Consider the following 26,382-nt stretch of genomic DNA (forward strand, 5'->3'; position numbering starts at 1 on the left):
GTACTAAAAACGTAGTGTTTGATTTGTTAGTGACGACGGTTCCAACTCAGCCCATAATGATAACGTCCAACCAGTGCGCCCTCATTATTTTGGACAGTGTTCTACGGACGCCTGTTCGCGCAAAGAATTGTGGGACACTCTACCACAAAGATGAAATGAATATATATACTCGAACAAGAGACTGGACCATTGGAGTATCTCTCACGTACACCATAGACTATGGAAAACGGAAAATTTCTAGTAAAATTTATTTAGTAATTCAAATGATATTAAGAGACAAACATTTATTTAAATTTATAAATGAAACCTGATAACAAAATACAAGTTTACAGACAGATTCGGAAAAGGATCGTCGTGACCCAGGTATAAATATGCTTCTAAACAATATGAATTACTTCTTTGCAATTCTCGCTGCAGTAAACAGTAGGTGTATGTGGCTATGAATATCACTGCAGTTATTCAATGTTGTATTTATGACAATAATTAAAGTTAAAATTAAGATTTTGTTGAATAAAAGTACAAAAAAAACATGAACCGGTAAACCGTTGCGCTGCTAAGCATGAATAATTAACTCATGTCAATCGATGTCACGTGATGTGAATGCACTAAAACATTAATCGTCAGTCTAGTTTTCACAAACATTTACACAGTTCTTAATATGTTGCCAAGTACCACATAGCAGATTCAACCATAGACTGTCTATGGTTCAACGAAGACAATGAGAATTGTGTTCGCAAATCTGAAACGTCACTGCAACGAGTACTAGCCAGAAATATCCATTGTTGTTTGAAATGAAAATGCGATGTTTAGAGTGGTTCACTGTATGTGTTCCGAATGTATGTGGTGATATCACAGTCACTCTACTAGTAGAGTGACTGTGGTGATATAGATCTTATTCTGAAAATAACGCAGCGTACGATGGTAAATGTAATAGAAATGAAACTCCGTAATCAAACGATCCCTAGAAATGGCGATGACGGCAAATTCGACCAATTTTGTTACATGTGTCTCAGTGAGAATTCATTTCACTTTCTTGGTATGGACTTTGTGGCTATTCTTACCAAAATGCCGATTGGCCAACATTCACGTGTATGAGACCACAAGCCGGCCCCGAGAAACACGCACACGACCCGAATGGAAAGTATTTTAACACTCGCCAAAATATTCACACCTGTATTGTTCGCATTCATTCAGGCTTGCGAATGATATTGCAATTAATCAACGTATACTCAACGTATTGTGCAATTTCCTGTCTTGTGTTCGAATTCACCAGTGTATAGTGAGACAAATGAAGACGTCACGTTAATATCAAAGCGATGGTACACTTCAGTCAGGAAATGTTTGTTTGTTTTTATTTAGAAATTAGTAACAACCGTTTCTAAATTGTACCTGTACGTAGCCATTTCTCAATTACATGTACTCGGCAAAACAGGAGACGTTTTTAGATCGATTCAAGACGCCATGCGAGTCGACAGTTCCGATAATTATTTATTATAAGTACTGGCGGCCGCGACACCAAATAAAACCGGACAATTCCACGCGCACTACGGTGGCCCATATATACAATTGGTCCGCTACATGAAAGTCAGTCGGCTATTTGAAAATTGCTCCGCTACATGAAAATTGCTCGGCTACTTGAAAACTGCTCCGCTACATGAAAATTGCTCGGCTACTTGAAAACTGCTCTGCTACATGAAAATCGCTCCGCTACTTGAAAGAAATCGGTCGGCTACTTGAATATTGCTCGGCTACTTGAAAACTGCTCCGCTACATGAAAATCGCTCCGCTACTTGAAAAATTCGGTCGGCTACTTGAAAATCGCGCCGCTATCTAGAAAATCGCGTGTATGTTGCGAGATAACCTTCGACCTGCAGATATGACCCGGAAGTACAACATGCAAGGTATACCATTGCTTGTGTATGCTTACGAAGTCGGGTAAACAACGTATTCAAATTGTTACGACTCGTTACCAAAATCTACTGTACCGTGTATCACGTTTACATCACTACAAATCAGTTTCGTGGCTTTACTACTACTAAGTTTAGCTTTTATTCACCTATAAAACGAGCGTCTTTATGCTGTCAACATATATCAGAGGGTGGGCGAGGGGGATAGCTGATACAGGTTACAGAAAATTAAAAAGGCATTTTACGTTTTTACAAGAAATAAAATGAAAATTTCATGTATAGTGAAAATGGGTTTTTACACTTTACAAAGATAAAACAAATTCATAATTACATTTTACAGTTATTTTCATAAATTTGATTTAAGAGCCAAAGAATATCACACATAGAATAACCTCCGGTGAATGCGTTCTGCTGTGACAAATCTCATGGGTTTGTGTGACGCATATGCGCGAATCAGGCCAGGAATTAATGTCGAACGTTAACGTGCGGTTTGATATATTTTCCGGTGTTCTACTAAGAACAATGCTTGACGAGGACACTTGCACACCGCATTAAATAAAGTGTAGATAACATTGCGTACATGTCATTGTAAAAGTCAGAATATTTAGAACATCGTGTTAACTTCGAACGTCACGCTAAATCGCTCATTGTTTTAGCAAATGAGCATACAAATTAAATATGCATATAATAATAATAATAATAATAATAATAATAATTCACTAAACAAACTACAGTGAGTTGTTCAAATTCTATAGTCGTATAAAATAATAATCATGATATAATCTGTACAGATATAGAGGTAAGAAATGGATCTTTTGACAAGTTATTAAAATAATATTATAGTGACAAATAAAAATCTGATGCCAGACAAAACATCAGAAATATAATATACGAGGCGAAACAATGATCATCATTGTCTGTTGTAAGGATTAGCAATTGTTTAATTTCATTATGTTATTGACGAAATAACTATAAATTTGTATTTGCGACTTGAATACTAATAATTTTTACTGAATACTAATAATAATATACTACTACCTTGAATGGGTCTCTCTCAGATTTTGTGTCAATATTGTATTTTTTTTAATATTTTGGGTCATTTATGTCAAAACTGCTATTTCCGACGACTTCTTGAAAACTACCAGCTCAATTCATTTGATACATGTTATGTAGGTATCTTGTGTTAATCTCTATTAGATATGTTCTTTTTGTGACGATATCAACTATTCTCAATTCTTAGCAATTATTTTTCCATGTTTTGAAAAATGAAATTATACGTGAGCATGCTTGACATGTATATGGAATCATCAATAAGAGGAAACTAGAAGAGAAAACTTTTTCACATTTTATTTTAGTAAAACAATAGAACAGTTGAATTACAAAAACAATGCGACACGTATTATGTACAACGCCAGGCAAAATAATATTAATCATTTATAATCCTTAAGTAAATAACACATCTGGTGTTTACACAAGCAGAGGTGCTCGCTAGGTTGTTGTATTTTGTTTATAAATGTACTATTTGTATTTACTGATAGTTTTACGGAAATAGTTTCAAACACAGTCTTTGCTGTTATATGCATTTATTTAGATTTTGGATTACTAAATATATAAAACTGCATAGATTCAATCAACAAGATATAAAACATGTGTGTGGTCGAAACTTCCTACATTCGAGATATACGTAACAACTTAGCCATCTGCCGTCGACGCATCAACAGCAGAACGTTTATTTTCATTGAACAATGCATATTATTTACGAGAATCCACTACACCGCGAAGAAAATTCAAGAACTGCATTGCGCTTGTGCAACGACCTCACCCGGAAGTTTTAGCACACGGAAAATTCTTCGCATGACACCGGGCTTCAAATGAGGAATTACAAGTTTGTAATTTCGTACGAATTACAACATTTAATGTGGAAAATGGTTTATACACTTACAAAAAATAAGATTTGTGTACGAATTGCGGAAGAATAGGATAGCTGATTACGTTTTACACCTTGCTCATGTCTACGAAATTACGTTTTTTTGTTTGTTTAAATTACATTATTACGAAAAATAAAAACAATTGATTACAACTTACGAAAATACCCCTTGCCGACCGTCATATCACTTGATTCGCAACTACGGGTTGTAAATCGGGCACACTAATGTTTATGACTTATTTAAAAAATCGGTGTGATTGTCAAAGCTGAGGTGATAGAACGGTCAACCAAACTAATTGCACAAACAAACAATATGTTATCTGTAATAATTGAAATGTGTGCAATTTTGGCGCGACACACAAAGCTTACCTACATGCTATGAGGACATTTTCAACAATTTGGTCTACCATCATGTTGTGAATATATCGTGCACACATGATCTCTAAAATTTAAAAGAAAGCGAAAAACGACAAGGAAAAATCTCGCTCATAAAGCCCATGCACATATCATGGCTGATGTTTGGTCTATAATGAGGTACACTCAATCATAATTTGATCACCTTCAAATGATCTATGACGAGGTATAGATTTGTTTAAAACAGCCTTACCAATGGAGCTATAAAAATATGTCCTATAACGTCAGTAACTCGGTGCCCCGGTACAACATGCCCAATTGAGACGAGTCGTAGTTACATGACGCAATATTTTCCAATAAACACTTATGTGGTATAAACAAAATATTTCTATATGAACTATAATAATGATTTGTAATACTCAAGAATGGACGAAAACTAATCATGTACTTTGGATATTAAAAACGATGACAGAATCTCAATTGCCAAAACGGATATATGCGTAGATCAACTTGGTATTTGAGTACTAGATAGATGAAGTTGAACGACATCGTATTATAATAGTAGAAACAAATCAGGTGACGATTCAAAACCACGTGAACACGTGTATCCCTCCTCCGGTGGTGATAATAATACATAAATAGATTTCTAAACCATTTTAACTCCTAAACAACAATAATGTTAATTACAATAACAGCGAAAAATATATACTAGTATGCAAGTTATTGCAAAACATGCGTAAATTATCACTCGTAGTATTTCTTCGCAAAGTTCGTTTAAAGAGCTACGTCACGGTGTTTATGTCAATTCATTGCTTTCGATTTAAATTTAAACTCTTCATTGTACGTCACGTGTAGCAAGATTTTAGTAAATATACATAGTTTTACACTATGTCGTTATATAGATTTAAAAATAATTAAACAATACGAGACACAAATGCATCATCTTTAGCTCATTGGGGTGCATATAGTTTCCCGCTTGTTTTCTTTAAAAAATAAATAATTTGTGTTACCGTGATTTTCAAGTAACCGACCGATTTTCATGTAGCTGACCGATTTTCATGTAGTCGACCGATTTTCATGTAGCCGACCGATTTTCATATACCCGACGTATTTTCATGTAGCCGACCGATTTTCACGTAACCGACCGATTTTCATGTAACCGACCGATTTTCATATAGCCGGTCGATTTTCATGTAGCCGACCGATTTTCATGTAGCCGACCGATTTTCATATAGTCGGCCGATTTTCATGTAGCCGACCGATTTTCATGTAACGGAGCAATTTTCAAGTAGCCGACCGACTTTTTTTCAAGTAGCAGAACGATTTTCAAATAGCCGACGGATTTTCATGTAGCGGACTAATTGTATATATGGGCCACCGTACGCGCACAGTATTCTCCACGTATGCGTAAATATACAGACTTCGTAAAACAACGTTAATTGTACTACGAGAATGCATGTAAAATACGTACGTATACGCTGCGTGCCACCCAAGGCGGGCATGTGTGAAAGAAACCATAAAAATACGTAGCGCATATGTACGTATATTCCACGATTTGTATACGTAATCATATCTGCGTATACTAAACGTATACCGTGAATACACACAAAATGTATATCTGCGTATACAATCGTATATCAACGATTTTGCCCAGTGGAATGTCTAGATACCTCACCTAAATGCCTAGATACCTCACCTACATGCCTAGATGCCTAACCTGAATGTCTAGATGCCTCACCTGAATGCCTAGATGCCTCACCTAAATGCCTAGATGCCTCACCTGAATGCCTAGTTGTCTCACCTGAATGCCTAGATGCCTCACCTGAATGCCTAGATGCCCCACCTGAATGCTTAGACGTCTCACCTGATTGCCTAGATGTCTCACCTAAATGCCTGGATACCTCACCTAAATGCCTAGATTCCTCACCTGAATGCCTAGATGCCTCACCTAAATGCCTAGATGCCTCACCTAAATGCCTAGATGCCTCACCTGAATGCCTAGTTGCCTCACCTGAATGCCTAGATGCCTCACCTGAATGCCTAGATGCCCCACCTGAATGCCTAGATGTCTCACCTGAATGCCTAGATGCCTCACCCGATTGCCTAGATGCCTCACCCGAATGCCTAGATGCCTCACCCAAATGCCTAGATGCCTCACCTGAATGCCTAGATGCCTCACCTGAATGCCTAGTTGCCTCACCTGAATGCCTAGATGCCTCACCTAAATGCATTGATGCCTCACCCGATTGCCTAGATGCCTCACCCGAATGCCTAGATGCCTCACCTAAATACCTAGATGCCTCACCTGAATGCCTAGATGCCTCACCTAAATGCCTAGATGCCTCACCTGAATGCCTAGATGCCTCACCTAAATGCCTAGATGCCTCACCTAAATGCCTAGATGCCTCACCTAAATACCTAGATGTTTCACCTGAATGCCTAGATGCCTCACCTAAATGCCTAGATGCCTCACCTGAATGCCTAGATGCCTCACCCGAATGCCTGGATGCCTCACCCGAATGCCTAGATGCCTCACCTAAATGCCTAGATGCCTCACCTGAATGCCTGGATGCCTCACCTGAATGCCTGGATGCCTCACCTGAATGCCTGGATGCCTCACCTGAATACCCAGATGCCCCAACTGAATGCCTAGATGCCTCACCTGAATGCTTAGACGTCTCACCTGATTGCCTAGATGCCTCACCTGAATGCCTCGATGCCTCACCTGAATGCCTCGATGCCTCACCTGAATGCCTAGATGCCTCACCTGAATGCCTAGATGCCTCACCTGAATGCCTAGATGCCTCACCTGAATGCCTAGATGCCTCACCTGAATGCCCAGATGCCCCACCTGAATGCCTAGATGCCTCACCTGAATGCCTAGATGTCTCACCTGAATGCTGAGATGCCTCACCTGAATGCCTAGATGCCTCACCTAAATGCCTAGATGCCTCACCTGAATGCCTAGATGCCTCACCTGAATGCCTAGATGCCTCATCTTATTGCCTAGATGCCTCACCTGAATGCCTAGATGCCTCACCTGAATGCCTAGATGCCTCACCTGAATGCCTAGATTCCTCACCTGAATGCCTAGATGCCTCACCTAAATGCCTAGATGCCTCACCTAAATGCCTAGATGTCCCACCTAAATGCCTAGATGCCTCACCTGAATGCCTTGTTGCCTCACCTGAATGCCTAGATGCCTCACCTAAATGCATTGATGCCTGACCTGAATGCCTAGATGCCTGACCTGAATGCCTAGATGCCTCACCTGAATGCCTAGATGCCTAACCTAAATGCATTGATGCCTCACCTGAATGCCTAGATGCCTCACCTGAATGCCTAGATGCCTCACCTGAATGCCTAGATGCCTAACCTAAATGCATTGATGCCTCACCTGAATGCCTAGATGCCTCACCTGAATGCCTAGATGCCTCACCTAAATGCCTCACCTGAATGCCTAGATGCCTAACCTAAATGCATTGATGCCTCACCTGAATGCCTAGATGCCTCACCTGAATGCCTAGATGCCTCACCTGAATGCCTAGATGCCTCACCTGAATGCCTAGATGCCTAACCTAAATGCATTGATGCCTCACCTGAATGACTGGATGCCTCACCTGAATGCCTAGATGCCTCACCTGAATGCCTAGATGCCTCACCTGAATGCCTAGATGCCTCACCTGAATGCCTAGATGCCTAACCTAAATGCATTGATGCCTCACCTGAATGCCTAGATGCCTCACCTGAATGCCTAGATGCCTCACCTAAATGCCTCACCTGAATGCCTAGATGCCTAACCTAAATGCATTGATGCCTCACCTGAATGCCTAGATGCCTCACCTGAATGCCTAGATGCCTCACCTGAATGCCTAGATGCCTCACCTGAATGCCTAGATGCCTAACCTAAATGCATTGATGCCTCACCTGAATGACTGGATGCCTCACCTGAATGCCTAGATGCCTCACCTGAATGCCTAGATGCCTAACCTAAATGCATTGATGCCTCACCTGAATGCCTAGATGCCTCACCTGAATGCCTAGATGCCTCACCTAGATGCCTAACCTAAATGCATTGATGCCTCACCTGAATGACTGGATGCCTCACCTGAATGCCTAGATGCCTCACCTGAATGCCTAGATGCCTAACCTAAATGCATTGATGCCTGACTTGAATGCCTAGATGCCTGACCTGAATGCCTAGATGCCTCACCTGAATGTCTACATGCTATTTTGTTTATAATATATCTTCCAGAGTCAAATGTCTATATACTATAATTTTTCGTTTACATGATATAGAATAGAATATTTTATTCTATTCTATAACATATACATACATATATTGTATATACATAGTGTATATCATGGAACACATATTTATAAGTACTTGGTACACTTATAAGAATTATAAATCATTCTCTTTAAAATGTGTAACATGATGAGTATTTCTACTGATATATCAGTGTAATATGTTCTGTCACACAGTTTAATTTTCTCATTTTCAGGGGTGGAAATATTTTTAATGTTGATTTTATCCAGAAAATGGTAGAAACTGCCAATAAACTACCACTCAGCTACCAAGTTAAAGGCCTTCTTGAACTGATTTTAGATGAAGCAATTTGCTCTGACAAGGAGAAAATACAGATCATTAGATACAACATTGCTGAACAGGAACAACAGAAGCTATGTGATGAAGATGAATCTGTTAACAATGGAAAGCGCGCTCTTGAGGCAGATCAGGGAAAAGGAAATGTTGAAAAAAGAATGCGAGAAAATAGTGGAGGTGGAGGTGGAGATGCCAGACAGGAAGTTATCTTTGACAATCAACCTCATTTTTATTATAATTTACATAAACACAGTCAAAAAGACATGAACACTCCAAAGTAAGTTTTAAATTAATTGTATGTTGGTGTGTCCTTTATACAAGTCATTTATATATGTCCTTTGTATATTCATACTGAAGATAACATTGTGTGATTGGTTGTGTATCAATATTAACAAGTAAGACATTGTGTGATTGGTTGTGTATTAATTATTATTATAAACTTTATTGTCATATTAGGCCACGGCCCATCACAATCTCAAATTTACATTTCTTGAAAATAATAATAATAAATTAACTGTAATATAAAAATACTGCCCATCAAGAGGTTAATTTTAGTGCCTCTGACCTTAACTTAAAAGCTTGATACAGGAACTTTGACAAATTACAAAGTGTAATGGGTACCTCACTTGTTATTAATTTTATGAAAGTGTGGTGTCCCTGGTCATGTAGTGACCAACATGGTAATAGCTCGTCTCTGTAGGCCGGGTATATGGGACATTAACAAATTGTGATTGGTTGTGTTTTATTATTAACAAATATGACATTCTCTGATTAGTTGTGTAATAATATTAACAAGTAAGACATTCTCTGATTAGTCGTGTTTTAATATTAACAAGTAAGACATTCTCTGATTAGTCTTGTATTATTATTAACAAGTAAGACATTCTCTGATTAGTTGTGTATTAATATTAACAAGTAAGACATTCTCTGATTAGTCGTGTTTTAATATTAACAAGTAAGACATTCTCTGATTAGTTGTGTATTAATATTAACAAGTAAGACATTCTCTGATTAGTCGTGTATTAATATTAACAAGTAAGACATTCTCTGATTAGTTGTGTATTAATATTAACAAGTAAGACATTCTCTGATTAGTCGTGTTTTAATATTAACAAGTAAGACATTCTCTGATTAGTCTTGTATTAATATTAACAAGTAAGACATTCTCTGATTAGTTGTGTATTAATATTAACAAGTAAGACATTCTCTGATTAGTCGTGTATTAATATTAACAAGTAAGACATTCTCTGATTAGTTGTGTAACAATATTAACAAGTAAGACATTCTCTGATTAGTTGTGTAATAATATTACCAAGTAAGACATTCTCTGATTAGTCGTGTTTTAATATTACCAAGTAAGACATTCTCTGATTAGTTGTGTAATAATATTAACAAGTAAGACATTCTCTGATTAGTTGTGTTTTAATATTAACAAGTAAGACATTCTCTGATTAGTTGTGTAATAATATTAACAAGTAAGACATTCTCTGATTAGTTGTGTATTAATATTAACAAGTAAGACATTCTCTCATTAGTCGTGTATTAATATTAACAAGTAAGACATTCTCTGATTAGTTGTGTAATAATATTAACAAGTAAGACATTCTCTGATTAGTTGTGTTTTATTATTAACAAGTAAGACATTCTCCGATTAGTTGTGTAATTAATATTAACAAGTAAGACATTCTCTGATTAGTCGTGTATTAATATTAACAAGTAAGACATTCTCTGATTAGTTGTGTTTTATTATTAACAAGTAGGACATTCTCTGATTAGTTGTGTATTAATATTAACAAGTAAGACATTCTCTGATTAGTCGTGTATTAATATTAACAAGTAAGACATTCTCTGATTAGTTGTGTATTAATATTAACAAGTAAGACATTCTCTGATTAGTCGTGTATTAATATTAAGTAAGACATTCTCTGATTAGTCGTGTTTTAATATTAACAAGTAAGACATTCTCTGATTAGTCGTGTATTAATATTAACAAGTAAGACATTCTCTGATTAGTTGTGTAATAATATTAACAAGTAAGACATTCTCCGATTAGTTGTGTATTAATATTAAGTAAGACATTCTCTGATTAGTCGTGTATTAATATTAAGTAAGACATTCTCTGATTAGTCATGTATTAATATTAACAAGTAAGACATTCTCTGATTAGTTGTGTATTAATATTAACAAGTAAGACATTCTCTGATTAGTTGTGTAATAATATTAACAAGTAAGACATTCTCTGATTAGTTGTGTATTAATATTAAGTAAGACATTCTCTGATTAGTTGTGTTTTATTATTAACAAGTAAGACATTCTCTGATTAGTCGTGTTTTAATATTAACAAGTAAGACATTCTCTGATTAGTCGTGTATTAATATTAACAAGTAAGACATTCTCTGATTAGTCGTGTATTAATATTAACAAGTAAGACATTCTTTGATTAGTTATGTAATAATATTAACAAGTAAGACATTCTCTGATTAGTCGTGTATTAATATTAACAAGTAAGACATTCTCTGATTAGTCGTGTTTTAATATTAACAAATAAGACATTCTCTGATTAGTTGTGTAATAATATTAACAAGTAAGACATTCTCTGATTAGTCGTGTATTAATATTAACAAGTAAGACATTCTCTGATTATTAGTTGTGTAATAATATTAACAAGTAGGACATTCTCTGATTAGTTGTGTTTTATTATTAACAAGTAAGACATTCTCTGATTAGTTGTGTATTAATATTAACAAGTAAGACATTCTCTGATTAGTCATGTATTAATATTAACAAGTAAGACATTCTCTGATTAGTTGTGTTTTATTATTAACAAGTAGGACATTCTCTGATTAGTTGTGTATTAATATTAACAAGTAAGACATTCTCTGATTAGTCGTGTATTAATATTAACAAGTAAGACATTCTCTGATTAGTTGTGTATTAATATTAACAAGTAAGACATTCTCTGATTAGTCGTGTATTAATATCAAGTAAGACATTCTCTGATTAGTCGTGTTTTAATATTAACAAGTAAGACATTCTCTGATTAGTCGTGTATTAATATTAACAAGTAAGACATTCTCTGATTAGTTGTGTAATAATATTAACAAGTAAGACATTCTCTGATTAGTTGTGTATTAATATTAACAAGTAAGACATTCTCTGATTAGTTGTGTTTTATTATTAACAAGTAAGACATTCTCCGATTAGTTGTGTAATTAATATTAACAAGTAAGACATTCTCTGATTAGTCGTGTATTAATATTAACAAGTAAGACATTCTCTGATTAGTTGTGTATTAATATTAACAAGTAAGACATTCTCTGATTAGTCGTGTATTAATATTAAGTAAGACATTCTCTGATTAGTCGTGTTTTAATATTAACAAGTAAGACATTCTCTGATTAGTCGTGTATTAATATTAACAAGTAAGACATTCTCTGATTAGTTGTGTAATAATATTAACAAGTAAGACATTCTCTGATTAGTTGTGTATTAATATTAACAAGTAAGACATTCTCTGATTAGTTGTGTAATAATATTAACAAGTAAGACATTCTCCGATTAGTTGTGTATTAATATTAAGTAAGACATTCTCTGATTAGTCGTGTATTAATATTAAGTAAGACATTCTCTGATTAGTCATGTATTAATATTAACAAGTAAGACATTCTCTGATTAGTTGTGTATTAATATTAACAAGTAAGACATTCTCTGATTAGTTGTGTAATAATATTAACAAGTAAGACATTCTCTGATTAGTTGTGTATTAATATTAAGTAAGACATTCTCTGATTAGTTGTGTTTTATTATTAACAAGTAAGACATTCTCTGATTAGTTGTGTATTAATATTAACAAGTATGACATTCTCTGATTAGTCGTGTATTAATATTAACAAGTAAGACACTCTCTGATTAGTTGTGTTTTATTATTAACAAGTAAGACATTCTCTGATTAGTTGTGTATTAATATTAACAAGTAAGACATTCTCTGATTAGTCGTGTATTAATATTAACAAGTAAGACATTCTCTGATTAGTTGTGTTTTATTATTAACAAGTAAGACATTCTCTGATTAGTTGTGTATTAATATTAACAAGTAAGACGTTCTCTAATTACCGTAGTTGTGTATTATTATTAACAAGTAAGACATTCTCTGATTAGTCGTGTATTAATATTAACAAGTAAGACATTCTCTGATTAGTCGTGTATTAATATTAACAAGTAAGACATTCTTTGATTAGTTATGTAATAATATTAACAAGTAAGACATTCTCTGATTAGTCGTGTATTAATATTAACAAGTAAGACATTCTCTGATTAGTCGTGTTTTAATATTAACAAATAAGACATTCTCTGATTAGTTGTGTAATAATATTAACAAGTAGGACATTCTCTGATTAGTTGTGTTTTATTATTAACAAGTAAGACATTCTCTGATTAGTTGTGTATTAATATTAACAAGTAAGACATTCTCTGATTAGTCGTGTATTAATATTAACAAGTAAGACATTCTCTGATTAGTTGTGTTTTATTATTAACAAGTAGGACATTCTCTGATTAGTTGTGTATTAATATTAACAAGTAAGACATTCTCTGATTAGTCGTGTATTAATATTAACAAGTAAGACATTCTCTGATTAGTTGTGTATTAATATTAACAAGTAAGACATTCTCTGATTAGTCGTGTATTAATATTAAGTAAGACATTCTCTGATTAGTCGTGTTTTAATATTAACAAGTAAGACATTCTCTGATTAGTCGTGTATTAATATTAACAAGTAAGACATTCTCTGATTAGTTGTGTAATAATATTAACAAGTAAGACATTCTCTGATTAGTTGTGTATTAATATTAACAAGTAAGACATTCTCTGATTAGTCGTGTATTAATATTAAGTAAGACATTCTCTGATTAGTCATGTATTAATATTAACAAGTAACACATTCTCTGATTAGTTGTGTATTAATATTAACAAGTAAGACATTCTCTGATTAGTTGTGTAATAATATTAACAAGTAAGACATTCTCCGATTAGTTGTGTATTAGTATTAAGTAAGACATTCTCTGATTAGTCGTGTATTAATATTAAGTAAGACATTCTCTGATTAGTCATGTATTAATATTAACAAGTAAGACATTCTCTGATTAGTTGTGTATTAATATTAACAAGTAAGACATTCTCTGATTAGTTGTGTAATAATATTAACAAGTAAGACATTCTCTGATTAGTTGTGTATTAATATTAAGTAAGACATTCTCTGATTAGTTGTGTTTTATTATTAACAAGTAAGACATTCTCTGATTAGTCGTGTATTAATATTAACAAGTAAGACATTCTCTGATTAGTTGTGTAATAATATTAACAAGTAAGACATTCTCTGATTAGTTGTGTTTTAATATTAACAAGTAAGACATTCTCTGATTAGTTGTGTTTTAATATTAACAAGTAAGACATTCTCTGATTAGTTGTGTAATAATATTAACAAGTAAGACATTCTCTGATTAGTTGTGTAATAATATTAACAAGTAAGACATTCTCTGATTAGTCGTGTTTAAATATTAACAAGTAAGACATTCTCTGATTAGTCGTGTATTAATATTAACAAGTAAGACATTCTCTGATTAGTCGTGTATTAATATTAACAAGTAAGACATTCTCTGATTAGTTGTGTAATAATATTAACAAGTAAGACATTCTCTGATTAGTCGTGTATTAATATTAACAAGTAAGATATTCTCTGATTAGTCGTGTATTAATATTAACATGTAAGACATTCTCTGATTAGTCGTGTATTAATAATATTAACAAGTAAGACATTCTCTGATTAGTTGTGTAATAATATTAACAAGTAAGACATTCTCTGATTAGTTGTGTATTAATATTAACAAGTAAGACATTCTCTGATTAGTCGTGTATTAATATTAAGTAAGACATTCTCTGATTAGTCATGTATTAATATTAACAAGTAAGACATTCTCCGATTAGTTGTGTATTAATATTAAGTAAGACATTCTCTGATTAGTCGTGTATTAATATTAAGTAAGACATTCTCTGATTAGTCATGTATTAATATTAACAAGTAAGACATTCTCTGATTAGTTGTGTATTAATATTAACAAGTAAGACATTCTCTGATTAGTTGTGTAATAATATTAACAAGTAAGACATTCTCTGATTAGTTGTGTATTAATATTAAGTAAGACATTCTCTGATTAGTTGTGTTTTATTATTAACAAGTAAGACATTCTCTGATTAGTCGTGTATTAATATTAACAAGTAAGACATTCTCTGATTAGTCGTGTATTAATATTAACAAGTAAGACATTCTCTGATTAGTCGTGTATTAATATTAACAAGTAAGACATTCTCTGATTAGTTATGTAATAATATTAACAAGTAAGACATTCTCTGATTAGTCGTGTATTAATATTAACAAGTAAGACATTCTCTGATTAGTCGTGTTTTAATATTAACAAGTAAGACATTCTCTGATTAGTTGTGTAATAATATTAATAAGTAAGACATTCTCTGATTAGTCGTGTAATAATATTAACAAGTAAGACATTCTCTGATTAGTTGTGTTTTATTATTAACAAGTAAGACATTCTCTGATTAGTCGTGTATTAATATTAACAAGTAAGACATTCTCTGATTAGTCATGTATTAATATTAACAAGTAAGACATTCTCTGATTAGTTGTGTTTTATTATTAACAAGTAAGACATTCTCTGATTAGTCGTGTATTAATATTAACAAGTAAGACATTCTCTGATTAGTTGTGTAATAATATTAACAAGTAAGACATTCTCCGATTAGTTGTGTATTAGTATTAAGTAAGACATTCTCTGATTAGTCGTGTATTAATATTAAGTAAGACATTCTCTGATTAGTCGTGTATTAATATTAACAAGTAAGACATTCTCTGATTATTAGTTGTGTAATAATATTAACAAGTAAGACATTCTCTGATTAGTTGTGTATTAATATTAACAAGTAAGACATTCTCTGATTAGTTGTGTATTAATATTAAGACATTCTGATTAGTCATGTATTAATATTAACAAGTAAGACATTCTCTGATTAGATGTGTAATAATATTAACAAGTAAGACATTCTCTGATTAGTTGTGTATTAATATTAACAAGTAAGACATTCTCTGATTAGTCGTGTATTAATATTAACAAGTAAGACATTCTCTGATTAGTTGTGTAATAATATTAACAAGTAAGACATTCTCTGATTAGTTGTGTTTTAATATTAACAAGTAAGACATTCTCTGATTAGTTGTGTTTTAATATTAACAAGTAAGACATTCTCTGATTAGTTGTGTAATAATATTAACAAGTAAGACATTCTCTGATTAGTTGTGTAATAATATTAACAAGTAAGACATTCTCTGATTAGTCGTGTTTAAATATTAACAAGTAAGACATTCTCTGATTAGTCGTGTATTAATATTAACAAGTAAGACATTCTCTGATTAGTCGTGTATTAATATTAACAAGTAAGACATTCTCTGATTAGTTGTGTAATAATATTAACAAGTAAGACATTCTCTGATTAGTCGTGTATTAATATTAACAAGTAAGATATTCTCTGATTAGTCGTGTATTAATATTAACAAGTAAGACATTCTCTGATTATTAGTTGTGTAATAATATTAACAAGTAAGACATTCTCTGATTAGTTGTGTATTAATATTAACAAGTAAGACATTCTCTGATTAGTTGTGTATTAATATTAAGACATTCTGATTAGTCATGTATTAATATTAACAAGTAAGACATTCTCTGATTAGATGTGTAATAATATTAACAAGTAAGACATTCTCTGATTAGTTGTGTATTAATATTAACAAGTAAGACATTCTCTGATTAGTCGTGTATTAATATTAACAAGTAAGACATTCTCTGATTAGTTGTGTAATAATATTAACAAGTAAGACATTCTCTGATTAGTTGTGTTTTAATATTAACAAGTAAGACATTCTCTGATTAGTTGTGTTTTAATATTAACAAGTAAGACATTCTCTGATTAGTTGTGTAATAATATTAACAAGTAAGACATTCTCTGATTAGTTGTGTAATAATATTAACAAGTAAGACATTCTCTGATTAGTCGTGTTTAAATATTAACAAGTAAGACATTCTCTGATTAGTCGTGTATTAATATTAACAAGTAAGACATTCTCTGATTAGTCGTGTATTAATATTAACAAGTAAGACATTCTCTGATTAGTTGTGTAATAATATTAACAAGTAAGACATTCTCTGATTAGTCGTGTATTAATATTAACAAGTAAGATATTCTCTGATTAGTCGTGTATTAATATTAACATGTAAAACATTCTCTGATTAGTCGTGTATTAATAATATTAACAAGTAAGACATTCTCTGATTAGTTGTGTAATAATATTAACAAGTAAGACATTCTCTGATTAGTCGTGTTTTAATATTAACAAGTGCGACACTCTCTGATTAGTCATGTATTAATATTAACAAGTAAGACATTCTCTGATTAGTTGTGTAATAATATTAACAAGTAAGACATTCTCTGATTAGTTGTGTTTTATTATTAACAAGTAAGACATTCTCTGATTAGTCATGTTTTATTATTAACAAGTAAGACATTCTCTGATTAGTTGTGTATTAATATTAACAAGTAAGACATTCTCTGATTAGTCGTGTATTAATATTAACAAGTAAGACATTCTCTGATTAGTCGTGTATTAATATTAACAAGTAAGACATTCTCTGATTAGTTATGTAATAATATTAACAAGTAAGACATTCTCTGATTAGTCGTGTATTAATATTAACAAGTAAGACATTCTCTGATTAGTCGTGTTTTAATATTAACAAGTAAGACATTCTCTGATTAGTTGTGTAATAATATTAATAAGTAAGACATTCTCTGATTAGTCGTGTATTAATATTAACAAGTAAGACATTCTCTGATTAGTTGTGTATTAATATTAAGTAAGACATTCTCTGATTAGTCATGTATTAATATTAACAAGTAAGACATTCTCTGATTAGTTGTGTAATAATATTAACAAGTAAGACATTCTCTGATTAGTCGTGTATTAATATTAACAAGTAAGACATTCTCTGATTATTAGTTGTGTAATAATATTAACAAGTAAGACATTCTCTGATTAGTTGTGTATTAATATTAACAAGTAAGACATTCTCTGATTAGTTGTGTATTAATATTAAGACATTCTGATTAGTCATGTATTAATATTAACAAGTAAGACATTCTCTGATTAGATGTGTAATAATATTAACAAGTAAGACATTCTCTGATTAGTTGTGTATTAATATTAACAAGTAAGACATTCTCTGATTAGTTGTGTTTTATTATTAACAAGTAAGACATTCTCTGATTAGTCGTGTATTAATATTAACAAGTAAGACATTCTCTGATTAGTCATGTATTAATATTAACAAGTAAGACATTCTCTGATTAGTTGTGTTTTATTATTAACAAGTAAGACATTCTCTGATTAGTCGTGTATTAATATTAACAAGTAAGACATTCTCTGATTAGTTGTGTTTTATTATTAACAAGTAAGACATTCTCTGATTAGTTGTGTATTAATATTAACAAGTAAGACATTCTCTGATTAGTCGTGTATTAATATTAACAAGTAAGACATTCTCTGATTAGTTGTGTATTAATATTAAGACATTCTGATTAGTCATGTATTAATATTAACAAGTAAGACATTCTCTGATTAGATGTGTAATAATATTAACAAGTAAGACATTCTCTGATTAGTTGTGTATTAATATTAACAAGTAAGACATTCTCTGATTAGTCGTGTATTAATATTAACAAGTAAGACATTCTCTGATTAGTTGTGTAATAATATTAACAAGTAAGACATTCTCTGATTAGTTGTGTTTTAATATTAACAAGTAAGACATTCTCTGATTAGTTGTGTTTTAATATTAACAAGTAAGACATTCTCTGATTAGTTGTGTAATAATATTAACAAGTAAGACATTCTCTGATTAGTTGTGTAATAATATTAACAAGTAAGACATTCTCTGATTAGTCGTGTTTAAATATTAACAAGTAAGACATTCTCTGATTAGTCGTGTATTAATATTAACAAGTAAGACATTCTCTGATTAGTCGTGTATTAATATTAACAAGTAAGACATTCTCTGATTAGTTGTGTAATAATATTAACAAGTAAGACATTCTCTGATTAGTCGTGTATTAATATTAACAAGTAAGATATTCTCTGATTAGTCGTGTATTAATATTAACATGTAAAACATTCTCTGATTAGTCGTGTATTAATAATATTAACAAGTAAGACATTCTCTGATTAGTTGTGTTTTATTATTAACAAGTAAGACATTCTCTGATTAGTCGTGTATTAATATTAACAAGTAAGACATTCTCTGATTAGTTGTGTTTTATTATTAACAAGTAAGACATTCTCTGATTAGTTGTGTATTAATATTAACAAGTAAGACATTCTCTGATTAGTCGTGTATTAATATTAACAAGTAAGACATTCTCTGATTAGTTGTGTATTAATATTAAGACATTCTGATTAGTCATGTATTAATATTAACAAGTAAGACATTCTCTGATTAGATGTGTAATAATATTAACAAGTAAGACATTCTCTGATTAGTTGTGTATTAATATTAACAAGTAAGATATTCTCTGATTAGTCGTGTATTAATATTAACAAGTAAGACATTCTCTGATTAGTTGTGTAATAATATTAACAAGTAAGACATTCTCTGATTAGTTGTGTTTTAATATTAACAAGTAAGACATTCTCTGATTAGTTGTGTTTTAATATTAACAAGTAAGACATTCTCTGATTAGTTGTGTGATAATATTAACAAGTAAGACATTCTCTGATTAGTTGTGTAATAATATTAACAAGTAAGACATTCTCTGATTAGTCGTGTTTAAATATTAACAAGTAAGACATTCTCTGATTAGTCGTGTATTAATATTAACAAGTAAGACATTCTCTGATTAGTCGTGTATTAATATTAACAAGTAAGACATTCTCTGATTAGTTGTGTAATAATATTAACAAGTAAGACATTCTCTGATTAGTCGTGTATTAATATTAACAAGTAAGATATTCTCTGATTAGTCGTGTATTAATATTAACATGTAAAACATTCTCTGATTAGTCGTGTATTAATAATATTAACAAGTAAGACATTCTCTGATTAGTTGTATAATAATATTAACAAGTAAGACATTCTCTGATTAGTCGTGTTTTAATATTAACAAGTGCGACACTCTCTGATTAGTCATGTATTAATATTAACAAGTAAGACATTCTCTGATTAGTTGTGTAATAATATTAACAAGTAAGACATTCTCTGATTAGTTGTGTTTTATTATTAACAAGTAAGACATTCTCTGATTAGTCATGTTTTATTATTAACAAGTAAGACATTCTCTGATTAGTTGTGTATTAATATTAACAAGTAAGACATTCTCTGATTAGTCGTGTATTAATATTAACAAGTAAGACATTCTCTGATTAGTCGTGTATTAATATTAACAAGTAAGACATTCTCTGATTAGTTATGTAATAATATTAACAAGTAAGACATTCTCTGATTAGTCGTGTATTAATATTAACAAGTAAGACATTCTCTGATTAGTCGTGTTTTAATATTAACAAGTAAGACATTCTCTGATTAGTTGTGTAATAATATTAATAAGTAAGACATTCTCTGATTAGTCGTGTATTAATATTAACAAGTAAGACATTCTCTGATTAGTTGTGTATTAATATTAAGTAAGACATTCTCTGATTAGTCATGTATTAATATTAACAAGTAAGACATTCTCTGATTAGTTGTGTAATAATATTAACAAGTAAGACATTCTCTGATTAGTCGTGTATTAATATTAACAAGTAAGACATTCTCTGATTAGTTGTGTATTAATATTAACAAGTAAGACATTCTCTGATTAGTTGTGTATTAATATTAAGACATTCTGATTAGTCATGTATTAATATTAACAAGTAAGACATTCTCTGATTAGATGTGTAATAATATTAACAAGTAAGACATTCTCTGATTAGTTGTGTATTAATATTAACAAGTAAGACATTCTCTGATTAGTTGTGTTTTCTTATTAACAAGTAAGACATTCTCTGATTAGTCGTGTATTAATATTAACAAGTAAGACATTCTCTGATTAGTCATGTATTAATATTAACAAGTAAGACATTCTCTGATTAGTTGTGTTTTATTATTAACAAGTAAGACATTCTCTGATTAGTCGTGTATTAATATTAACAAGTAAGACATTCTCTGATTAGTCGTGTATTAATATTAACAAGTAAGACATTCTCTGATTAGTTGTGTTTTATTATTAACAAGTAAGACATTCTCTGATTAGTTGTGTATTAATATTAAGTAAGACATTCTCTGATTAGTTGTGTTTTATTATTAACAAGTAAGACATTCTCTGATTAATCGTGTATTAATATTAACAAGTAAGACATTCTCTGATTAGTCGTGTATTAATATTAACAAGTAAGACATTCTCTGATTAGTCGTGTATTAATATTAACAAGTAAGACATTCTCTGATTAGTCGTGTATTAATATTAACAAGTAAGACATTCTCTGATTAGTTTTTTTTTAATATTAACAAGTAAGACATTCTCTGATTAGTTGTGTTTTAATATTAACAAGTAAGACATTCTCTGATTAGTTGTGTTTTAATATTAACAAGTAAGACATTCTCTGATTAGTTGTGTAATAATATTAACAAGTAAGACATTCTCTGATTAGTTGTGTAATAATATTAACAAGTAAGACATTCTCTGATTAGTCGTGTTTAAATATTAACAAGTAAGACATTCTCTGATTAGTCGTGTATTAATATTAACAAGTAAGACATTCTCTGATTAGTCGTGTATTAATATTAACAAGTAAGACATTCTCTGATTAGTTGTGTAATAATATTAACAAGTAAGACATTCTCTGATTAGTCGTGTATTAATATTAACAAGTAAGATATTCTCTGATTAGTCGTGTATTAATATTAACATGTAAGACATTCTCTGATTAGTTGTGTTTTATTATTAACAAGTAAGACATTCTCTGATTAGTCGTGTATTAATATTAACAAGTAAGACATTCTCTGATTAGTTGTGTTTTATTATTAACAAGTAAGACATTCTCTGATTAGTTGTGTATTAATATTAACAAGTAAGACATTCTCTGATTAGTCGTGTATTAATATTAACAAGTAAGACATTCTCTGATTAGTTGTGTATTACTATTAAGACATTCTGATTAGTCATGTATTAATATTAACAAGTAAGACATTCTCTGATTAGATGTGTAATAATATTAACAAGTAAGACATTCTCTGATTAGTTGTGTATTAATATTAACAAGTAAGACATTCTCTGATTAGTCGTGTATTAATATTAACAAGTAAGACATTCTCTGATTAGTTGTGTAATAATATTAACAAGTAAGACATTCTCTGATTAGTTGTGTTTTAATATTAACAAGTAAGACATTCTCTGATTAGTTGTGTTTTAATATTAACAAGTAAGACATTCTCTGATTAGTTGTGTAATAATATTAACAAGTAAGACATTCTCTGATTAGTTGTGTAATAATATTAAACAAGTAAGACATTCTCTGATTAGTCGTGTTTAAATATTAACAAGTAAGACATTCTCTGATTAGTCGTGTATTAATATTAACAAGTAAGACATTCTCTGATTAGTTGTGTAATAATATTAACAAGTAAGACATTCTCTGATTAGTCGTGTATTAATATTAACAAGTAAGATATTCTCTGATTAGTCGTGTATTAATATTAACATGTAAAACATTCTCTGATTAGTCGTGTATTAATAATATTAACAAGTAAGACATTCTCTGATTAGTTGTGTAATAATATTAACAAGTAAGACATTCTCTGATTAGTTGTGTTTTATTATTAACAAGTAAGACATTCTCTGATTAGTCATGTTTTATTATTAACATGTAAAACATTCTCTGATTAGTCGTGTATTAATAATATTAACAAGTAAGACATTCTCTGATTAGTTGTGTAATAATATTAACAAGTAAGACATTCTCTGATTAGTCGTGTTTTAATATTAACAAGTGCGACACTCTCTGATTAGTCATGTATTAATATTAACAAGTAAGACATTCTCTGATTAGTTGTGTAATAATATTAACAAGTAAGACATTCTCTGATTAGTTGTGTTTTATTATTAACAAGTAAGACATTCTCTGATTAGTCGTGTATTAATATTAACAAGTAAGACATTCTCTGATTAGTTATGTAATAATATTAACAAGTAAGACATTCTCTGATTAGTCGTGTATTAATATTAACAAGTAAGACATTCTCTGATTAGTCGTGTTTTAATATTAACAAGTGCGACACTCTCTGATTAGTCATGTATTAATATTAACAAGTAAGACATTCTCTGATTAGTTGTGTAATAATATTAACAAGTAAGACATTCTCTGATTAGTTGTGTTTTATTATTAACAAGTAAGACATTCTCTGATTAGTCATGTTTTATTATTAACAAGTAAGACATTCTCTGATTAGTTGTGTATTAATATTAACAAGTAAGACATTCTCTGATTAGTCGTGTATTAATATTAACAAGTAAGACATTCTCTGATTAGTCGTGTATTAATATTAACAAGTAAGACATTCTCTGATTAGTTATGTAATAATATTAACAAGTAAGACATTCTCTGATTAGTCGTGTATTAATATTAACAAGTAAGACATTCTCTGATTAGTCGTGTTTTAATATTAACAAGTAAGACATTCTCTGATTAGTTGTGTAATAATATTAATAAGTAAGACATTCTCTGATTAGTCGTGTATTAATATTAACAAGTAAGACATTCTCTGATTAGTTGTGTATTAATATTAAGTAAGACATTCTCTGATTAGTCATGTATTAATATTAACAAGTAAGACATTCTCTGATTAGTTGTGTAATAATATTAACAAGTAAGACATTCTCTGATTAGTCGTGTATTAATATTAACAAGTAAGACATTCTCTGATTAGTTGTGTATTAATATTAACAAGTAAGACATTCTCTGATTAGTTGTGTATTAATATTAAGACATTCTGATTAGTCATGTATTAATATTAACAAGTAAGACATTCTCTGATTAGATGTGTAATAATATTAACAAGTAAGACATTCTCTGATTAGTTGTGTATTAATATTAACAAGTAAGACATTCTCTGATTAGTTGTGTTTTATTATTAACAAGTAAGACATTCTCTGATTAGTCGTGTATTAATATTAACAAGTAAGACATTCTCTGATTAGTCATGTATTAATATTAACAAGTAAGACATTCTCTGATTAGTTGTGTTTTATTATTAACAAGTAAGACATTCTCTGATTAGTCGTGTATTAATATTAACAAGTAAGACATTCTCTGATTAGTCGTGTATTAATATTAACAAGTAAGACATTCTCTGATTAGTTGTGTTTTATTATTAACAAGTAAGACATTCTCTGATTAGTTGTGTATTAATATTAAGTAAGACATTCTCTGATTAGTTGTGTTTTATTATTAACAAGTAAGACATTCTCTGATTAGTCGTGTATTAATATTAACAAGTAAGACATTCTCTGATTAGTCGTGTATTAATATTAACAAGTAAGACATTCTCTGATTAGTCGTGTATTAATATTAACAAGTAAGACATTCTCTGATTAGTTGTGTAATAATATTAACAAGTAAGACATTCTCTGATTAGTTGTGTAATAATATTAACAAGTAAGACATTCTCTGATTAGTTTTTTTTTAATATTAACAAGTAAGACATTCTCTGATTAGTTGTGTTTTAATATTAACAAGTAAGACATTCTCTGATTAGTTGTGTAATAATATTAACAAGTAAGACATTCTCTGATTAGTTGTGTAATAATATTAACAAGTAAGACATTCTCTGATTAGTCGTGTTTAAATATTAACAAGTAAGACATTCTCTGATTAGTCGTGTATTAATATTAACAAGTAAGACATTCTCTGATTAGTCGTGTATTAATATTAACAAGTAAGACATTCTCTGATTAGTCGTGTATTAATATTAACAAGTAAGATATTCTCTGATTAGTCGTGTATTAATATTAACATGTAAGACATTCTCTGATTAGTCGTGTATTAATAATATTAACAAGTAAGACATTCTCTGATTAGTTGTGTAATAATATTAACAAGTAAGACATTCTCTGATTAGTTGTGTATTAATATTAACAAGTAAGACATTCTCTGATTAGTTGTGTTTTATTATTAACAAGTAAGACATTCTCTGATTAGTCGTGTATTAATATTAAGTAAGACATTCTCTGATTAGTCATGTATTAATATTAACAAGTAACACATTCTCTGATTAGTTGTGTATTAATATTAACAAGTAAGACATTCTCTGATTAGTTGTGTAATAATATTAACAAGTAAGACATTCTCCGATTAGTTGTGTATTAATATTAAGTAAGACATTCTCTGATTAGTCGTGTATTAATATTAAGTAAGACATTCTCTGATTAGTCATGTATTAATATTAACAAGTAAGACATTCTCTGATTAGTTGTGTATTAATATTAACAAGTAAGACATTCTCTGATTAGTTGTGTAATAATATTAACAAGTAAGACATTCTCTGATTAGTTGTGTATTAATATTAAGTAAGACATTCTCTGATTAGTTGTGTTTTATTATTAACAAGTAAGACATTCTCTGATTAGTCGTGTATTAATATTAACAAGTAAGACATTCTCTGATTAGTCGTGTATTAATATTAACAAGTAAGACATTCTCTGATTAGTCGTGTATTAATATTAACAAGTAAGACATTCTCTGATTAGTTATGTAATAATATTAACAAGTAAGACATTCTCTGATTAGTCGTGTATTAATATTAACAAGTAAGACATTCTCTGATTAGTCGTGTTTTAATATTAACAAGTAAGACATTCTCTGATTAGTTGTGTAATAATATTAATAAGTAAGACATTCTCTGATTAGTCGTGTAATAATATTAACAAGTAAGACATTCTCTGATTAGTCGTGTATTAATATTAACAAGTAAGACATTCTCTGATTATTAGTTGTGTAATAATATTAACAAGTAAGACATTCTCTGATTAGTTGTGTATTAATATTAACAAGTAAGACATTCTCTGATTAGTTTTGTATTAATATTAACAAGTAAGACATTCTCTGATTAGTCGTGTATTAATATTAACAAGTAAGACATTCTCTGATTAGTCGTGTATTAATATTAACAAGTAAGACATTCTCTGATTAGTTATGTAATAATATTAACAAGTAAGACATTCTCTGATTAGTCGTGTATTAATATTAACAAGTAAGACATTCTCTGATTAGTCGTGTTTTAATATTAACAAGTAAGACATTCTCTGATTAGTTGTGTAATAATATTAATAAGTAAGACATTCTCTGATTAGTCGTGTATTAATATTAACAAGTAAGACATTCTCTGATTAGTTGTGTATTAATATTAAGTAAGACATTCTCTGATTAGTCATGTATTAA

At 30.5% G+C, this 26,382-nt stretch overlaps 1 protein-coding gene across 1 annotated transcript in view; it reads left to right on the forward strand.

Moving 5' to 3' along the window:
* The window catches only part of LOC102808795 (tRNA (guanine(27)-N(2))-dimethyltransferase-like), a 77,031-nt gene that overhangs the window by 44,184 nt on the left and 6,465 nt on the right, over positions 1-26,382 (forward strand). The window contains exon 7 of the mRNA XM_085491823.1: positions 8,694-9,071. Coding sequence (XP_085347949.1) covers positions 8,694-9,071 — 378 coding nt within the window. The remainder of the gene's footprint in view (positions 1-8,693; positions 9,072-26,382) is intronic.

This window comes from Saccoglossus kowalevskii, chromosome 17, assembly GCF_978046115.1.
Source record: "Saccoglossus kowalevskii chromosome 17, keSacKowa6.1, whole genome shotgun sequence".
Taxonomy (NCBI): domain Eukaryota; kingdom Metazoa; phylum Hemichordata; class Enteropneusta; family Harrimaniidae; genus Saccoglossus; species Saccoglossus kowalevskii.